Below are 20454 nucleotides of genomic sequence, written 5' to 3'. Positions count from 1 at the left end.
GAGTAATTTTGTCACTCCTATCGAAACTCGAATCCCGACAGGGCCTGCCAACACAAGATGAACAAGAATTTTGCCTGATGTACAGAATCCTCACATGCTTGAGCGCGTGGGTGGGGGTGGGTGATTATTTAAAAAAAAATTCTCCCACTCCCATCTATGCATTGAGCGTGATCTGTACAGGGTCCGTACAGTAAGCAGAGTCCGGTGAACAAACCCATGACCCGGACTTACTCGGCTGATCCGGGCCTAGTCCAGCCAGTTTCGATACCGCAACCTCGCATACGAAAATTTTCCACCACCAAAGGTTTCAGCAAAACCCTCTAAAACCCCCCTTTCCCCTGGCCTCTCGATCCTGAACCCCTTTGAAATCGCCCTTGATCTTTATTTCCTACCATTTCCCTCAGTTCTCTATCCATCTCAGGTGCTACAGAGCATTTCTATTGACGTTTCCATTGAAAAAAAAAAAAAAAAACGAAGAAACAAAACCCTAATCGAGACTCGTGCAATTTCAATAAACCCTAATTGAACTCATCAAATTAGCAAATCAGCTTAACAGAAACAAAAAAAGAGGGAAAAAATGGAACCATACCAGTCCTTTAATCAACAAGCTGGAATGCTGGTCCGAATCTGAAGTGAAGGAGAAAAAGAATTCAGAACAACTTATTTTTCACATATGAGAGCAATTCTAGCCTAAAAAGCGCAATCAAAAGCACGGAGACAGAGCCGGGATAAGATGCACGGAACATGTAAGGTAAAATCACTCGCCTTTACTGCTATTTGACTGTATACAGATTTGAGTTCTCTCTCTTCTCTCTATATGTATGTGTGTATGTATGCATTTTGGGGTGTGTGTGTCTATGTATGCATTTTGGGGTGTGAACGGACTGGGGACTGGAATCGGAGGCTGGGATTAGAGTAATTCATTCTTGGATTTCCGTCCAAGCCTGTGGCAGCGATGACGCGTGGTGGCTTGGAGGGGGGTTTGGACTCTGGGCCACCAGCCAGTTTCTCCAATGACGCGCTCCAACCGCGCGTCTTCTTTCCGCTCATATAAGTTCAGGAATTTATTACAAGTAAAAATTTGGACCTGGGCTTCCAACCTTTTTTCAGTGAATATTTGGGGCCCCAAACTATATATGCAGTGACTTTATATTGCGCTTTCATACTTGACCAATTCATTGACTTGGTCGAAATATTGGATCGGCAGCCTATTGATTCAACCAGCGGATTATGAAATGTGATAGAAGTATGGTTAAGCAAAGTAATTATAATTAAAATACGAAGTTTTCTCTAGTATGTTATAGTTTTAGGCTTGATTTTATATGATAAGTCACAATCAATTTTATAAAAATCAACTTGATAATAGTATATGTACGATGATAATTTGTATATTGATCAAAACCTCAATTCTTGTGGCAAATAGAATGCATTTTGAACCCTGCTTGTCCATTTCCAATTAAACATTTATGTTGGCCTTTGATTGTCAATGTTTTCCATGAAAAATGTATTTTTCACCCAAATTTCTACTTTTGTGCTGTTTGATTGATATTTTTCATGAAAATATTTTCCTACTTTTGGTCACGTGACCATATTTTCCTCAAAATCAAGGAAAATATATTTTTAAGAGGGAGTAGGATTTTATTTTCCAAGGAATTCGCTTTCTCTTTCTCATCTGCTCATCAATAAAAAATGGACAAGCATAATATTTTTTAGGTTAATTGCCTAGAACTTATTTGTATGAAAATTATTAATTAAACGTGTTTTATTGATTTAGTTTTCTTTTAATGTAAATTCCATGCTTGCAATCAAATGCACCTTAATTGATTTGTTGAAAACTAGTCATAAGTGGACTCGATTTTTTAGGCTCATAATATTATGATTGTTCATATGGTTTGTGGTTGTGTAATTATTGTTATTATCCATGGTGATTGGTGTTCATAAGTTTTTTACATAAACATTAATTGCAACTAAAATTTTGTTCTTAAAAACAAATTGAAATTGAAGTCTGCTTTGATTTCTGGTTTGGTTCGCTTTCTCTACAGTTCATGTTTTTGTATACCTTTATAAAGTAGTTGCAACTTTGATTATGTAGTTTGATTTTAGTTAGTTATAGTTACTAATTTGTTATTAAGCACCCGTTTGAGCCCCTTATTTTGTTAAGAATGCATATTGGAGTAGTAGATTAATAGAGAATTTTTGTTTATATGTTGGATTTTTTGCGCAATATTAAAGAGATGAAAAAGAAAATCAACACAAGAATTTATGTGGTTCGGCGGTATGCCTACGTCCACGAGAGCGAAGCGTAAATTTCTTTATTCAGTAGTAAAAAATAGAGTTACAACATATTATTTATATTAACCATAGCCTAGGCCCATATAAGACTTTAAGGCCCGTATAGGAAATACTCCGCTCTGTTCCGTTCGATGCGCTCTACTCCTCTCACTCTACTCCGCTCTGCGCCGGCATCGGCCCATTTGATCCAGAACCTGTGTTTAACTCTATATGAGCCACATGTACAACATTATAAAATAAGGAAAGATTTTAGGTTTCTATGTAATATTATTCTATTGAAAAATGTTTAATTGAAAAGAAGAAAGAGAAATATATTTTGAAAATAATAGGGATCAAACAAGGGCTAAGAATATTTGACATTTATCTATGTTTAGTATATTAATAATTAATATTCACTAAGAATCTTAGAATCCTCGATTTGATCCAACCTTTGGTTCGCAAGATCCCTACACTGATGTGATCCAAAAATACATCTTGACAACCTTGTTTGGAAGTATGTAAATGTTACGCTATCTTAATTTTCAAAGCTCCTATTTTGCCTACATTTTATAAAACTCATTTTTCTAGATCTCGTTATCAACAACACATTTTTTCAATAAAATAATTTTGCACTTGGATTCATAACTTTTTTATACTTTTAAACCACAAATTTTCTAAAGAAATCTCTTTTCTCAAATCTATTATCAAAAAATCTCTACCAAATGGGGGAAAGTATGGTTTTCATATAGTTAGAAGAGAAAGGGGAGTTTCTTACTTTTGGCATCTACCCACAAGAAAAGAAAATAAATTATTTGTTGGCTAGTTCGAACAAGTTTCCTCTCACCTCTTAGGTGGGTGACGCAGGATGCAATAAGAGAATCATAAGAGAAGGGGAAAGGGGAGAGGAGGAAAAAGGAGGGATAAAAGAGGAGGAGTGAGAGAATAGAAGGAAATTAGGGGAGAAAATCTGTTTATTTAATATATTAAAGTTTGTTTGAATTACCCCATATAAGGTTTAAACTAGTTCTAATTGAAATAGGAAAATAGTATAAAATCAAATCATAATTATGATTCCTAAAATAAATTTTAAACTTGAAAACTAAATTAAATACCTCTCTCTTATAATATTGCATTATTTCTCCCAGGCTAAGGAAATTCGACTCCGACTGCAACTTCTTAACCAAGGAGGACAATCTTTCTTCCCGACTAAATAAAGTAGCCAATCACGTGACAACAACTGAATTTAAATATCAATCCCAAATATTTGAATTGACCAAGAGGGATGATATTTCTTTTTGGCCAAATAGCGATAAAGAACTCTAATAAGCAACATGTACAACTCATTCACAAAAGCTATCACGGAATCCACCCGAGAAGCACAAAGCACTAGGAAAAGTGTGTGAACGAACAATAACTTCGGAAATGTGGCAACTCGGGGAGTATCACATGGTGGAGGTAGAGTCATATCAAAGTCTAACATTAGAGTCACACAAAAGATTAGGCAAGGGCAACTTCGACATGAAACTAATTAAATACTATCTCTTATAATATTGCATCAGTGGGTCTCTTCTTGACGGTGAGAATTTTATCTTTTAGACTTATCGATTCGGTTCAGTTTCTGTCCCTAGTGAAATTGCCTGTTCGATCATTAGTTTTTTCCAATTGTTAGGAGACTCTCTGCCTTGACCTGGGAAAGTAGCCGATGGCGTCATTGTAGTTTTAATCATTGACACGTTGACAAAAATTATTAGAATCAGAGTTCACTAATGTAATTTGGTTGTTTGATCTCATTTTTTGCTGAATTTGGACTTGGATACCTTTAATGTTCACTTGTCTTCTTTCTCCAGATGGCGTACATCCGTCTGCTCGAGATCACTACTCTCATCTTTGAAAGGCTTTCTAGAAATTCTGGAATAATTTTGGAAAATGTAGATACCATTAAATGGCTTCATGATTTGACAGATTTGGGAAAGTCATCAAGTGACGCCGTGGTTAGATATTGGAAAGAGACATCAGCTTTTTTGCTTGGTCTAATTGAAAAGGTTGAAGCAGCAATGTACACAAAAGAAGATTCTAAAGCATACTTCTGAAAGGAAAAGAAAAATTGGCATTGAAACAGAAAATGTCACTACAACAGGTGAAGGCAAGCATGCTTTTCCACCAGCAAAGGGTGCTACTAAGAATAACAAAAGAGTCAGGGATGGTAGTTATGTTTGGTTTATGAAAAATGTTGCAACTGTAGAAATTGAAGTTATAAAGGACAAATTTGAACGGGATGTGAAGTCTACAGTGATGAATCAAGTAAACAGTGAAGAAAGTTGGGGCAGCCCAACTAGTGAACGTCAAATTAATCACGAGGTATTGTTGGGTCTTGATCAATCATGAGGTCTTGGTGTATTCTGTCAATATTTTATTCTTTTTATCTTTAGTTTTTATTATCATCATATTATTCATTCTGATTCTCGTGAAAGCTGAAATTTACATCGTGACGCTGGAAGGAGAGCCCTGTTAAGTTATAAAGCCAGTGTTGAAGCCACTGTTATTGTGTCGAAGCCACTTTTATTGTGTCTGACTCTGATGATAAAATTGGTGTCACTAGGCACACTTTATATGTATTTGAACGATATAATTATATGCTTGAGCTTTATGTGCTATGTAGTTAGTCAAGTAGTTGTTTTAGTGAACCATTTGGTGAAATATAGTAGTGTAGTTTTACCGAACCATTGGGTAAAATATAGCGAGTTTCATAGTTTTTAACTTGCAGTGATGATTTTATACTTGGTGAAAACAAGCTGTGGGATGGTGGATTCAACATTTATACCGGTGGCATTTATGGGTAAGTTGCTAATTCTTCTCTTATTTTAATTACTATGGGTTTTATTGGGTTTTACTTTAAGGAATTTTTCCAGTAATTTTGTTGTTTAGGGAATGAATTTGCATTTGTTTTTGATGTGTTGAAAGATATTGGATACATGTTAATTTTCGCTTTTGTTTGGTGGGGATAAAAATTAGATTTTAGTAAAAGTTGATAAAATGTGGTCGAAAAGTTGTGGAACTCATAAAATATGTGGTTGAAATGAATTGTTGACTTTGATTTAGATTAAAATCTAGATTTTAATTGGTATCAAACAGGGGCTTAATAAATTGGTTCATTTGAAATTTTGTGGTGGTTATGCGAAGCTACAGTGTCAATTATTGAAATCTCAGGAAAGAAGGTTGTTGGTTTCATGTTGTGCATGTGACTCATATAGAGTGGAACATAGGTCCTGGATCAAAGATCCGCGCCGGCATCGGCCTTGTGCAGGTTTAATTCACTGTCTGGTTGTTAAGGACGCTGAATGGGTTGCCCCCGCAGTAGGGTACAAGGGTATTTTCTGTACGGACCTTAAAATCTTATATGGGCCCAGGCTAGGGTTAGTATAAATAATATATTATAATCCTATTTTTCACTACTTAATAAAGAAATCTCCGCTTCGCTCTCGTGGACGTAGGCACACCGCCGAATCACGTAAATTCTTGTGTTGATTATCTTTTTCCTCTCTTTAATATTGCGCATAAAATCCAACATTTCATTTGGAAGGCAAAGAATTTTTCAATAAATCTAATAGGAATTGATTTAACATGTTGTAGCCCTTTGATTGTCGCTCATCTTATCTACTACTGTCTTTGACTTACAAACAAGCAGTCCCTCAAAAAGCAAAGCCCTTCCTTCTTTGAAAGATTTATACATCTAGCTATCTCTAGCTTTCACCTCTTGTCTAAATCAATTTTAATGTACTAGTCAAATCATGAAATACATACATATAAAGATCATGAAATGGCTCCGCCTCATCCAATCCAATTTTATTCACATCAGAGGTTATTAAAGTCTTCAACTCCATATAAGGCTCAAGTGTGATTTAAGCCCCTGTTTGAAGGCCAATAGTTTGCAAAAATGGAGTTTTGAATAGTAATTTTTTGGAGAATGCGTGATTAAAATTAAGGAAAAATTTTGGGTTACATGCAAAATATTTTATCGTGTAAATGTGTGGTTGAAAATGAGTATGAGAATTAAAGAGCTTTGTTTTAGAGGGAGACAAACAGGGGCTAATATTTCAGTCTTATCAATATGTATTAATAAAGCAACTATTTTTTTTTAGTAATTCTTTAACTTTTGGTTGGTTGTTTGGATAATGGAATCAATTTTAGAGTAGTAAAGTACCTAAGAGTTGTCGTGCCTCATACTTTGTATCTTCTCTAATATATCAATTTAGGTTGTACTACATTTCTGTAACAATCTATGCTAATTACTGATCTATGTTACTTTATAGGGGAATTTACAAAAATGTCACAAAAAATAAAAGTTCCAAAAAAATTGTCATTTTCACTTTTGTGAGCAAAAATGTCACATTTTTGGAGTGCAAAGTCCAAATTACCCTTAATGACACATTTTTAGTAGTATTAAATGCTTGATTTGAGGGAAAAGCATTGACTTGATGTGATCATTGCTTCCTTCTTGAATCATTGGTACTGTGAGGTTTTGATTTATCTGGGAAATCTAGAGCAAACGCGGAAAGGTTAAGAGGGTGGAATATATAACAAAAAGAAAATTAGTGAACATGAAACTGATGTAGAACAATAAACTTGAAAATAAATCCGTTCTTGTGGACAAACAAAATCCCTACACAAACTTAAGACCATCCCCTCCCACATATCCACGAGTAAATTTAATCAATGCTCACCCAAATTCAATTTATATTACTACTTGCTCACCGAATTATAAAATATAACCCATTGCTCGCCCATCTATCTAAACACTTACCCATCCATCACCCATTTAAACTCCGTCAACTTCAATTAACAGGATGTGCCACGTGTTGGATGGAAATTTGACGTGGCTCATAAAAGACATTAAATCTGCGCAACTGGGATTAAAATTGTGAAAACCCGTTTTCTCTGAAGAAGCCTCAAAGAGGGGAAAAAAAGAAGAAGAATTCTTCCCCAACTTGGAACCCTAGAAATTGCTCCCAAATTCCCAACTCCTCTGGCCTTGAATTTCATCTTAGATTGTTTGTGTTTAATGGTCTTTGCCATTCTATTCCTCCCACAGATTGCCCACATGGTGGCCAAGAGAATTGACAACAATTTCACGTAACCAAAAGTTGGTATGAAATATTTGAAAAATCAGAATATTTGAAAAAAGAAAATCCCCCAGCATTGGTATGGATTGCAATATCACTGTGGAAGAAACAATATTGGTGATGGATGAAGAAGAACCACCACATGGTAAATTTACTAAACTTTTCATTGGATTTTTAATATTCTCTTATGGGATCACAATTTTTTAGTTTTGTCTTTTTTATGTTCTTTTCTTTGGAAGTACATTGAAAATTTGAATCTGAATTTTGTTTTATGGGACCATAATTTCGTTGTTTAGAACCATATTTATGCATTTTTATTTGCATATGTGGTGCGGATGTGTTTGAAAAATCCTAACCTCGTGTTTCATTGCAGACCTGACCTTTGAAGAAGAGGAATGGATACCTCTCAAATGTCATTTGAATGATTCAGACGATGAGGTTAATGATGATGGGTTCCAATTTGACACGAATGCACCTGAACGTGTTGTGGTGGGATTTAATGCAGACCCAACGGTTGAATTTGAGGTTGCAGGTATAGAGGAGCTAGAAAATGATGATGGTTATTATCCTAGTGAGGAAGAATTGCATACTGATAATTCTTCTAGTGAAGAGGAGAATTATAGCTTTCCTTTTTATGACGTTGAAAAGGAAAAGTATAACCCACAGTTAGAGGTTGGAAAGGAGTTCAAAAATATTGAGGAGTTTAAAGAAGCTGTTAGGAACCATGGGGTCGCAACTAGGCACAATTTTAAATTTCGGCCGAATGATGGTGAGAGAGCACAGGCTATATGCAAAAAAGACAATTGTAAATTTAGGATTTGGGCGTCTTTGAATAAAGCGCTTGGTTGCGTGCAAATAAAATCTAAAAATTCAGAGCACAGATGCATGAGGGACAGAACAAATAGGCATTGTACTGCTAGGTATATAGCAGAGAGGTATTTGGAGACTTTTAAAGTAGATCCTGATTGGAAGACTAGACTGATTAAGAAGGTTGTAAAGGATGACTTGAAATTGACAGTCAGCGATGTTACTACTTGGCGGGCTAGAAGATATGCTCGGATATTAATAGAGGGTTCCGATCAACATCAATTTGGCTTGCTTAGATCTTTTGCCGTTGAAATATTGCGAACCAATCCCGGTTCTACATGTATCATTGCCATGAATGCTGAAAAGTTTCATGGAATATATGTTTGTTTAGAAGCTTGCAAGCGTGGTTTCTTTGAAGGTTGTAGGCAGCTTTTAGGATTAGATGGTTGTTTCTTGAAAGGAACTTTTGAAGGTCAGATGCTCGTGGCAGTGGTGTTAGATGCGAACGACTGTATTTATCCAGTAGCGTATGCTATAGTGGAGAGAGAGAATGCTACTACTTGGAGGTGGTTTATTGGACATCTTGGCGAAGATTTGAAAATTATGAATAGCAATGAGTGGACTTTTATGACCGATAGACAAAAAGATTTACAAAATGTGATAAAGGGTTTATATCCAAAGGTTGAACATCGATTTTGTGTCAGACACATGTACACCAATTTCTTTAGAGCTGATTTTAAGAGTTTGACTCTGAAGGACTATTTGTGGAGGGCTGCAAAGTCAACAACAATTTCTAATTGGAAGTTCTGGATGGATGAAATTGAGAAGGTGAGCAAGGCTGCACATGGTTGGTTAATGAAGAGGCACTCTAGTGAGTGGAGTAAAGCTCACTTTTTGACAAAGGTGAAGAGTGATATAGTTCTGAATAATCTTTGTGAGGTATTCAATAATGTGGTGTTGGGGGATAGGGAGAAGTCCATATTGACCATGTTAATTGATATATACGTAAGATTCATGAAAATGATACAATCAAGAAGGGATAAGATGAGTAAAGCCGTAGGACCTTTATGCCCTAAAATATAACGGAAACTATTGAAGAGCAGTGAAATGGCCGAGGGATTCGAGGTGGATTGGTCAGGGGGAGCACAATCTTACGTGAAGTGTTCGAGTGGAGAATACATTGTCGATCTGCCAAATAGGACGTGTGCATGCAGAAGATGGGATTTGACAGGAATTCCTTGTGCTCGTGCAGTCGCCGCTATTGTAGACAGATATGATGAGCCTTGGAAGTACGTTCATGAGTGCTATAGATTTGATACCTACCTCAGTTGCTATGAGAATATTATTCATCCTATAAATCGCTCAAAACTATGGCCCTCAAGTGATGCCCCACCAATCAAACCGCCCAGTTGGTTTGTGCCCAAAAGGGGTAAAAAAAGAAGAGAAGGAGACAACAGGAAGAAGATGTCATCACCCGTTCAGGCTCAAAAGCAAAAATGAAGAAACAGGGATTTGTGCTTATGACTTGTAGTGTCTGTGGAGGAAAGGGACACAACAAGCGATACCATCAGAGGCTTGATGCACCACAAGAGGTTTGTGTTCTTTGAAATAATTTTAATTATAAACATTTCATATGTTTGTTTACAATTATTAGTTTGCTCAGAATGATTATAATTATTTCACGTGTTCGTTTATTTTATGATTGCCTTGCTTATGATGTGGAGCGTCTAATTCAAGAAAAATCTAGTCAAAGTAACGACCAAAACTTAAAGGTAACCTAGGGGGTATTTGAGCCACATTATTTTGGTAATAATGCATTCTTGAATAGTGCATTGATGGGAAATGTGTAGTTAAAAATAAGGAAATTTTTTTGATCTGCGTGTAATATTATTTTATTGAAGAATACGTGGTTGAAATGATGTCAAATCATTGTTTAAGAATGTATTTTTTTGGAATAATGTGGCTCAAACAAGCCCCTAATATATTTTGTGTTTTACAAAACTGATTATTTTTTGTTTATTTTGGTTATTCCATTTTTGCATAGGCAAAGCTAGTGCCTAGGAGATCGAACACGACTTCAAGAAATGAAGTTCAACCACCACGACCACAACCATCTGAGTTTCAATTCATGCCAGCGCCTGGATTAGTTGTAGCAAATGCTACAGAATATGATTGGAGTGATCCTTCACTTGCTAAGCGAGGTTATTTGGGAATTGAAAATATCCCAATCCAAAGAAAATGCAAATGAGAGGGCAGCAACCCATGCAGCGAATCAGTAGAACAATAATTTCTTTTTAGTACTTTAAAGTTATGCCATATTTTGCAACAAACTAGTCGTGGTTGTAATCAAATGCTTAATTTAGTGTTTGTGCTTTCATTGTGGAATGAATGAAGGCTTTTTTGATGTTGATTGCATTGTTGAGATGTTCTTTGTTTCACACTAGCAATTGGGAATAATGCAGTCATATGTTCTATGATATAGTTTTTCCATTCAGTCCTGTCTCAAAACTCTGCTACATCACATTGCATTTAACTGATGCATCAGAGTTGTGATACATGTATCAGGCTGCATATGGATAGCTGATGCTCTAACTTAAATCAATCATTAACAAACCAACAACCACAGCCATATATCCCAACCACCATCAACCACCTTTAATCCATCAACCACAACCATATTCCAGCAACCTCCATCAACAAGAAACCAACAATTGTCATATAAAAAACACAATAACATATTAAGAATAAATCCTTAAACACATGAAGGATTAAATTCCATTCCATTCATTTATTGATTCATTACATAGACAGCTGAACATATTCCAACATTCTAAAGGTATTTCCAATTTCATTTGAATAATACAATAACATTTACTTATGCATGAGTATTCCTTTTTGCAGCTTGACAATACTACTCCAAGACAGAACACATTAGCAACATGGAGTGAAGCATCTTCTCCTTTAAAGTGCCTTCTTCTAATTTACTTCACACTGGTTGTGACTTTTGCAGAATCAGAAGGCCTTTATAGGGAGTTATAATAACTCTTCGAACCCGCTTAACAACCCACAAAGAAGAGATCACATTCAACCTGTTACTAAAAAAAATCATCATTTTTACTTCCTTCACCGAAACGGGAGTCAATCATAACCGCCTCTACCTCTGCAGCTTCCGCACCAGTGCCCCCGCAGCAGCCGTAGCAAGAGGTTGCTATACAACCACTTTTAAATTCAAGGACACAAGAGTCGGGAATTTGGGGGCAATTTCTACGGTTCCAAGTTGGGGAAGAAGATGAATTACTATGGACCCATGAAAATCTTAAATCAAAGTATGCAAATATCAGTACATGATAGAAAATTAAAGCATAAACATCAAAGAATTGTTGGCATATACCCAATTTAGATTAGAGACTCGAAGCCCAGAAATGGAAAATTGAGAGGCAAAGAATCCTCAAAAGTTAGAGCCCTAAAACAAATATAGGAACTTGACAAGCGTGTGAAGATGAAGCGAGAAGGATTATAATCTAAATTGTTAAAAAGTTTCAAAATTTGAAAGGGACACAGAGAATAAAGAAAAGGTCCAAGAAAAAGATGTTTTCTTTTGGTGGAGAAAGTGGTTTCTTTAAATTCTTGATGACGGGTTGTCACTTGGTGCGTGGCAATTTTAAGCCAGTTGGATGGATTTAATGTCTTTTACGTGCCACGTTAAATTTTCATCAAACACGTGGCAAATTCCGTTAATTAAAGTTGACGGAGTTTAAATGGGTGATGGATGGGTAAGTGTTTATATAGATGGGTGAGCAATGAGTTATATTTTATAGTTCGGTGAACAAGTAGTAATATAAATTGAAGTTGGGTGAGCATTGATTAAATTTACTCACATATCCACACAAGACCCAAGTGAAAACAAGGTTTTGTCTACATCATTGATCCGATCAATTCTTTAGTTTAATCCAATGATTTTCATGACTTTTATCCACGCCTAAAGTCTATCAATAATATATCAATAACATGATGTCAAATCTCATTTGGAGATTAATAATGTTTTCGCATTTGATACTAAAAGAACATCATATGTGATATAAATATGTAAGCTCAATTAAATGTGGTGCTATGAGACCTATTTATTTGACATATAATTAGTGGTGGCAATGGCTCGGCTTGGCCCTTAACCTCACGGCCCACGAGCTCGTGGGCTGAGCCATTTTTTATTTTTTTTAAGAGTTTTACAAATAAATGAAATAATAGAAAACATTTTTAAAAAAAATAAAAAGTGTTAAAAAATACAAATAATTTAATGAAGACAATTTTTTATTTATATCATATTGTAATATTTTTTTTATAAAGTATGAAATATTTATATAATGAATACGAATTATTTTTTGAAATACATTTATAAAAAATATATTTTTTTTGATTTCTTTTTAAAGTAGATAAAATATAAACCCTCCTTTATCCGGGCTTGAGACGGCTACATTAAATTTAAGTAGGCAGAGTTAAAAATTGAACACGAACAACTTGTTGTAACGTGTACAATTTTTTAAAGAAAATTAAATTTAACGATTAAAAAATAAAGAAATTTTGATTACTATAATTAAATCAAATATCACTTACCTGACGACATGCAATTTCAGCGTATTTGTCTTGCCAATCCTTCATACACATTAACGCTTCCAAAATATTTTCTTTCAGTCGGCTTCTGATATCAGTCAAAACTCTTTTACCTGCACTAAAAGCAGACTCCGAAGCAACAGTGCTAACCGGAGGTGTCAGCAGATTTTTCGCAATTACAGAAACAATTGACCAACATTTTTCATACTTTCGTCAGAATTTAATTACTTCTTCTGAACCTTTTTTAATTGTTCTGTCTGTTGGCATATTATGATTGAAGTAATCAATTAATTCGGCAGGCATCACATTTTTAGTTTCGGCCGATGTTTGATAAGATGCAAATGTAGATGACATGGCACTAGATGAATACATCGCAGTTGCATCATAACTAAATGTATTAATGCCTTGAAATAAATTCATTATTTCGACATCATCTTCTTCAATTTCAATAGGAGTCGGTGCAAAGGGTACCGACTAACATTTGCACCTATTCTTTCCGCATATAAATCATACATTTCACATAATGTTTGCTCTAAATTCTTATAGGTAATAGGTGTATCAAGTATTAAAGCTTTATTGATTTGATCAATTACGTATTTAGTTCCCGAAATATTATATCGGGGGTTCATTGCGCATGCTAAAGGAAATAATATAAGCAGTTCTTCCCAATATTTTCTAAATTTTAATTCCATAGCAATTATAATTTCACTAAAAGTAGGATCATTTTTATATTTATGGAATGTTCTTGCAATTATATAAAGGCGTTCAAGCACCATACAGCTTGTGGGATAATAAACGTTGGATAAAATTTTTGTGGTCTCATAAAAAGATGTCAAAAATTGTTTAACTTTCAAAGCTAAAATTCAATCGGATTCATTTAACATACCATCGTCATCACTTCTAACGTGTCTATTGTTATAAAAGTTAGTTATTAAATTTTCGAAACATTCACATTACTTTAATAGCAAGTAAGTAGAGTTCTATCTATGGCCTACGTCGTTAACAAATGTTTTAGTAGTCGTCACCCCTAGTTCGACACAAAAATCTTCAAATGCTTGTTTTCTATTAGGAGAGATCGTAATATATACTAATACATTCCTAATCCTTTGAAGTTTATCTTTTATATGTTTTAAGCCATCTTGCACAATTAATTCAAGATATGACACATACAACGAATATAAAACAAATACCTACCAAAATCAGGTTGAAGTGTCCTACACAATTTATCGACGACTACCTTATTAACACTAGCATTATCAAAAGTAAAAGATCGAATTTTAGTCTCGCAATTATATTCTCTAACAATACTGATAATAACATTATATATATTATTATCATTGTGAGGATACTTAATAATTCTAAAAATAATAATTTTCTTATGCATGCACCAAAGTGGGTCTATATAGTGTGCGGTTGCGGCTATATATGCTCTTTTATTAACCTCTTCCCATATATCAAAAGTTAAAGATATAATACCCCCATATTGTTGTAAATCTATAATTAATTGTTGTTTTGAATTATTGAAATATTGTATTGTATCGGCACGAAGAGTGTTTTGACTTACCCTAACGTACCTCGGTTACAGATATTCTTTCACGAACATGGATAGGGTTGAAGTTGTAGAACCGGCGCCTGGACTGTCAAATTGCAATTGTGTTTGACAAGTTGGAAGAAGTCCATGTCTGGTCGCACATGCTTTGTAGTAACAGCTGAGATGGGTGGTACCAATTCCTTTTTGTCATGTCAATCTTTGTTGGCAGTATTACATACTGTTTTAGATTCTACAAGGCCACTACGACTTTTTCCGTTGAAATCAACTTAAAGTGATTCCAACATTTTGCTTGTTTTTTGGCCTTTTGCTTTCCCCTCGCATCTGGGATGTTTAATTCCGCAACTTCGTCCTCATGTTCCGCTTCGGGAACGTTAATATCATCCAAATCAATTGGATTGTGGTTTTCCTGACCGTGAATGTGAACATCTTCACGTATGAGTATGTCATTTAGACCCACAAATTCATTGGAAAATTGACTTTGCGGCGTCCTAGGCGATTCGCCATGATGTAGCCCACATCCCGTATCCAATAAGCTCTCAACAAATGAGTGTTGATCCATTTATTTGATTGTTTATGATGAAATTCAAATATAATAACTAGAAAAATATAAATGTAGTGAGATTGTGAGAATTGAGAATTGGATGAATTGAAATTGTAACTAATAAACTGTAAAAATTGAACTGATATTGTATATTTTGCAGTACAAAAGAGTAAAAACTCGATAATTGATATAATAAAAGAGAGTTGAGAGAGTTGGAGTAGTGATTAAGTAATTGATATGAAAAAAAATAAAGGGGGGTTAAGGGGTATTTATAATAGAAGGGGGAAAAAATAAAAAATAAATAAATTTCAGAGTGACCATTTTGGTCACTTTATTTGGGGGCTCGTTCAAACGAGCCACTCGTGGGCTCGCCCACGAGCGGCTTCGCTCTGCTCGCCTCCCAGTGAGGCCTGTTCAGCTCGTGTCGGGCTCGTGATTTTACGAGCCCGAGCCGCCGAGGAGCCCTATTTTGACGAGCCGTCGAGTTGCTCGGGCCTTTTGACATCCCTGCATATAATGTACTGCTACATACAAGTATGTTTTAGTATCTGCAGTATTATATAGCATTACTCTTTGAAGATGGATGAAACTAAAAACAAAAATAAGATTTGACATCATACCAATTTCAGTGCAAGGATCAATGTGTTTGTGTAACATTTATTAGAGTTCTGCTCTCCACCTTCCCTTGCTTAGGGCCATTACAAGCATTATTTACAATTGATGTTTAAGTAATAAATATGAATTTTCTTAAGCAAGGGAACATACAATGGCAAAAGAAAAATAACTACAAACCCTCCTCGGGCATAATATATTATGAACTCATATTCAATGTGTGTTTGGCATAGAAAAATGAAGGAAATATTCATTGGGTCATAGACTTAGAAAATTATACTTTTATTATTTTTTTAAGCTATATGTACTAAATATTTAGTAATATACTAAATATCGAAATGCTTGAATTATTTTCATCTAATTTCTCCTTCGTACCTAGAAAGAAAAGAGTGTTTTCATGAAAAATACATAAAAATCTGGTAAGAATTAAGAGTTGTAGGTGCAGCAAAATGAAATTGCATTAATAAATTCTACCAAAAGATCATAGAGGTAATAATGGGCTTAGCATTCCACCACATAAATACTTACTTATCATGAAACTAAGTTAAAATTAGATTACATTAATGAGTTCTATGAGAAATCGAAGTACTAGTTAGCATTATAAATCAGTTCCACCAGAAAATCGTAGGTGTAATAATGTCTCGAACCACTCGGGCCCACCTTCAACATATTAATAATCTAACTTATTATTACTCTTTAATTTTTTTGTTTGTTTTTTACATTGTTTGGTACTTTTGTCCCATCAAGTTTTTGCTGAAGTTTTTAATAAGCTATTTACTGTACATATAGCCATTCTAGAGGGTGTTTTGTAAATAAAATAACATTTTCATAGACTTGTTAGATTTCCACAATTTTTTCGATTTGAATTGGTATTTTAAAAATATGTTTATCAACTAATTGTTTATCCTGCTATAAAAAAGTTCGTAATTGATTCAATTACAATATCTTCTTTGCTAATCAGTTGAAGAGGACGTAAGTGAACAATTTTTATTGACAATTTAGGAATAATGTGGACCATCAATAAGAAATTTGTACCTCATGAATTACGTTTTTGAGCAGATTGTTTAAAAAAGTATACTTATTGGCGGCCGAATCCAAAGTAAGAGAAGAAAATTATCCCCATATATTAATATCAATAGTAGAAGTTATTTGAGATTTTTTTTAACGCCTTCATTTGATAGATTTTTGAGATTTCTTCACTTGGTTTTAAGAAGAAACCATCACACCATCACTTATTGGGGATGGCGGGGAGTTGGAAAAGACAACGCCATACACCAAGACGATGGACTTGTTCTATATCCCATGGAATTTTTCTACATCATTGCTGTTGCTAGGTAACTTATTTGGCTAAGTTTGTAGTCACAACATTGTTGAATAGCAATACAACTAGAGGAAGTCACCAAAACTGGTCAACAAAATAGAAATATCTAATCACCAAACACCAGAAAACTAAACAATCTACATCAGCTATTTCATAATTTATGTATAAACCATATATCTTGTGATCATCCTTTCTCATAACAAGGAAATGGAAGCACATTGACAAGAAAATGAGAATGATTTAAGAGAAGGTAAAAAGTTGACAGAAAATGTTATGGCCTCATGACCTTTTCATAACATATGCATCAACAAAACTTGCCTTATGATTCAACTGGGACACTGTATCAGTCCCATATTTACAGGTTTCTTTAGGAAGGGAAGATAGAATCAAATCCAAAAGAGTCTTTGTCAATGCCTTCAAGGTAAGAGTGGAGCACTTCTATTTCTTTCTGAATTGGCTAGCATGCCCGCTCCCTGGAAGGCATAGAAAAATTAAACGATAAATTCTCTGCCAAACACAAACACAACACAATAGAAACTTAGATAAAAAATATCTTCACTGATTTGAGTTGGACGAGATTTATGCGCAAAACCCCTCCCAACAGAAACTTAGATCAAATATTCAGCATGAACAAAACACAAAATGGATGGATTTCCAAGAACAATTATTCGAAAATTAGTTTAAACATTTAGCGTTCAGCATACCTGAATTGGGTACTCCAAGTTGGTTCACAGAAAATGTCTAGCAAAGTGAGTTTTCAAGAGTGAAAGTTGGGTCTTCGTCAGTGAGGGGGTCATTGACGACGGTCGTCGAGCGTTTGCCGTTGGGTTGTTATGATCCGTTGGTTTGACGTTGGGCTGTTATGATTCAAATGACAGAGGGATGGGAATGAGTTCGCCAAATGCTTTCGATCTTCGTCATTGGCGACCTTCGTCACGGTGGTCGTCGATTGGCTAAGCTCTGGTTCAATGAGTGAGAAAGGGGAAAGGTTTCACACTGTTTGGGCCTAATGTGAGAGAGAGATGAATGTGAGTTTCAAATTGTCTAGTTTGGTTTTCTTCTTCTTCTTTTTTCATTTTTTTTTTTATTTCCATCAATGAGTCCAATTATACCTGACATGTCATAGTTCTTGTACAATTTGGAGTCAAGTCATGTCCAATTTATTGAAGGACATATAAGGGATTCAAATTAATTAGAGGCGGCAAAATTGTCCAGAATTGATAATTTTGCAATTGCTTTCAAAAAGTGACATTTTTGTAAATGACAACCCAAATTATGACATTCAGTGTAATTTCCACTACTTTAAATATGTCATGGAAGTATTTATAAATGGTTTAAATTATAAATGGATAAAAAAATGAGTGGGGGATAAGGGGGTTGTACTTTTTGGACCCTAGAAATGTGTTGCTAAAAAGTGGTTTGAGTTTTTATAAACATGAGCAAAGAGAGGCTTTGTGTTAATAGATTAGCTAAGAAAAAGTATAGTGGAGCCAGACAATGTTGACTTTGCTGTTATGGACTTGATGTGCAAGCTTGAAGTTTAATCATTCTAGAAAAATATGTATTGTGGAATGCTTTATGTACCATGGTGTAGTTTTACATTCAATGACATTATTGTGTAGACTGTTCATTTTAGTATTTTTTTCTTTCATTTATACATTATTACTCATTGGATCAGGAACATATTTGCTTTTAGTTTGTGGATATGCATTTGATACTGTATTTGGGAGTATGCATGCCAATGCCATTAACTTGTATTGCAAGGCAACTAAATGGCATTCATCTTCAAGAAATGACAGTGTTAATTGTCAAATGACGAAAATAAGGCTTCAAAAAAATGAAGAGGTTCGAAGAAATTGATAGTTTGGTGGTTCAAATTTGCCCCCTTCAATGACCGAGATATCCTATCTAAGTCATTCAGGGTGTTTCTAAACTATGAGGTACAGTCATGTTTTTGCGCATGCACACATAAAATTATATCTTCATTCATCTGATTTTTCTTAGCTATATATTTGATTGTGGATCAGAACTAATTTATATCATTTTCATGTCCATGAGACCAAAATTAATCGAATAGAAGGGAATACACAAGGGGAATATAAATGAAAACAGTGGTTAAAAAATGTATCGAAGGGGATTGTAAATGGGAAATGGTGGTGTCAACTGATATCCAATTCATATTAATGTTTGTCTATCTTCACGCATTAATACAAATTTTTGAGTAGTGTGTAATTTCTATTGTCTTAAATTGCATGTGCATGTTTCTTTTCGATTCATTTTGGGTCGAACTTTAACTCAAATCTCCTTTCTTCAGGTCAAGTGAGGCTCAGGATATTGCAGTCCAAAGAAGTTATGTTTGATTGATAATTAAAGGAAATAATATAAGATTAGTGAATAACTTCTCGGCCATCAGTTTGAAGGAATAGACTTGGTCCTCCATTGATAATTAATAAGTTATTCTAATATTCTAATTCTAATTTGATTAATAAGTTATTGTAATATTCTATTAGAATTCCATTGACCTTTATCCAAATTATATACACCTTTAAACTCATTCCTAGTTAAATTCTTGTTCTTTGTAATTTTTATATACTAAATTGTACGGATACTTTTAGGTCTTTGGATCAAAAGTAAATCCTTCTAAGATCAATTAATGTAAATCCTATGAGATATAGGGGTTCTAAATTCCTTGAGCGACCATTTCCTCCAATTTACGTGATGTTCTGGTATGATTTATATTATGTTGGAATAAGATTTGTACGTGTTTTTCAAAATAAGCTCAATTTTTTTCAAAATTAGAATGGGTTGTGTTGCATGCATATCGGATTGATGGAATTGCTGTGAACTTAAGAGTCTTTTAGGATGTTTTTAATTTATTGATCGCTTGACATTATTATCAAATTTTAGTTTCAAGGTATTAGCATCCTTGCTTTTATTAAATTTAGTTTTTTAAAAAGTTATTAATGTTAGCAAATTTCAATTGTTACGAGCTCTTAATTTAAAAAATTGTGGTGTTACAGTTGGTGCAGCCAGTAAACTGGCAGATGGGGCCACTGCAATTCCAGATCAGAAAACTGAAGTCTCGCTCTCGTTCATATGTATCTCCAAATTGTAAAACAAAGTGCTCGAGTTTTATTAATTGTGGGTATATGGACTAATTTGTTATGTCTGGTAGTTAGAAATTAGTTTTTTGTACCCCAATTACGGTATAAATCTTGATCTGAAATGTGAATACAAATTACTGACTTGCCTCGTGCATCTTCTGCCTAAGCCCATCGAACAGCATTGTTTCCTGCACATGCGTGCCCAATGTCTAGACTCAAGAAAGTCTAATAAGATCAGAAATCTGTGCACAATAGTACTAATTGCAATGTTCTATGCAAAGAATGACGTGGAAGTGTTGAATTGTATGAACTATTCGGTATCCAATTCTGATGAATACAACGCCAGGCGTGAAATGTACCAATAATCCACTCTTTTAACTATGCAAAAAGAACGAAAAAGGTCATTCTAAAAAGTTACCATATTATAAAGGTCTTTCCAGGTCAACTATTGATATATTATCTTACTAACAAATAACATAAACAGAACAACATAATACCTCGCGCGTTATAGAGACTAC

General features: G+C 34.6%; 1 protein-coding gene across 4 annotated transcripts; it reads left to right on the top strand.

The window, feature by feature from the left end:
* Positions 1-14: 14 nt before the first annotated feature.
* Positions 15-20095, top strand: LOC111405123. Of its 4 annotated transcripts, XM_023033862.1 has the most exons (5): positions 562-751; positions 4119-4629; positions 5036-5107; positions 7765-9790; positions 10243-10636. In XM_023033862.1, the coding sequence occupies exons 3-4, from the start codon at positions 5038-5040 to the stop codon at positions 9279-9281; spliced, it is 1587 nt and encodes a 528-aa protein (XP_022889630.1). In that variant the 5' UTR covers positions 562-751; positions 4119-4629; positions 5036-5037; the 3' UTR covers positions 9282-9790; positions 10243-10636. The 4 variants fall into 4 exon arrangements, 2 of the variants coding, with proteins under 2 accessions (XP_022889630.1, XP_022889631.1); XR_002704732.1 differs by lacking the exon at positions 7765-9790 and having other exon boundaries at positions 15-751; positions 10243-10602; XR_002704731.1 differs by lacking the exons at positions 562-751; positions 4119-4629; positions 7765-9790; positions 10243-10636 and adding exons at positions 18623-18772; positions 19853-20095 and having other exon boundaries at positions 5046-5107.
* The last annotated feature ends 359 nt before the right edge of the window (positions 20096-20454 follow it).

The sequence above is a fragment of the Olea europaea genome, chromosome 12, assembly GCF_002742605.1.
Source record: "Olea europaea var. sylvestris chromosome 12, O_europaea_v1, whole genome shotgun sequence".
Taxonomy (NCBI): Eukaryota; Viridiplantae; Streptophyta; class Magnoliopsida; order Lamiales; family Oleaceae; genus Olea; species Olea europaea.
Note: the sequence above shows the minus strand (reverse complement) of the source record. Positions and strands in the feature narration are given on the sequence as shown.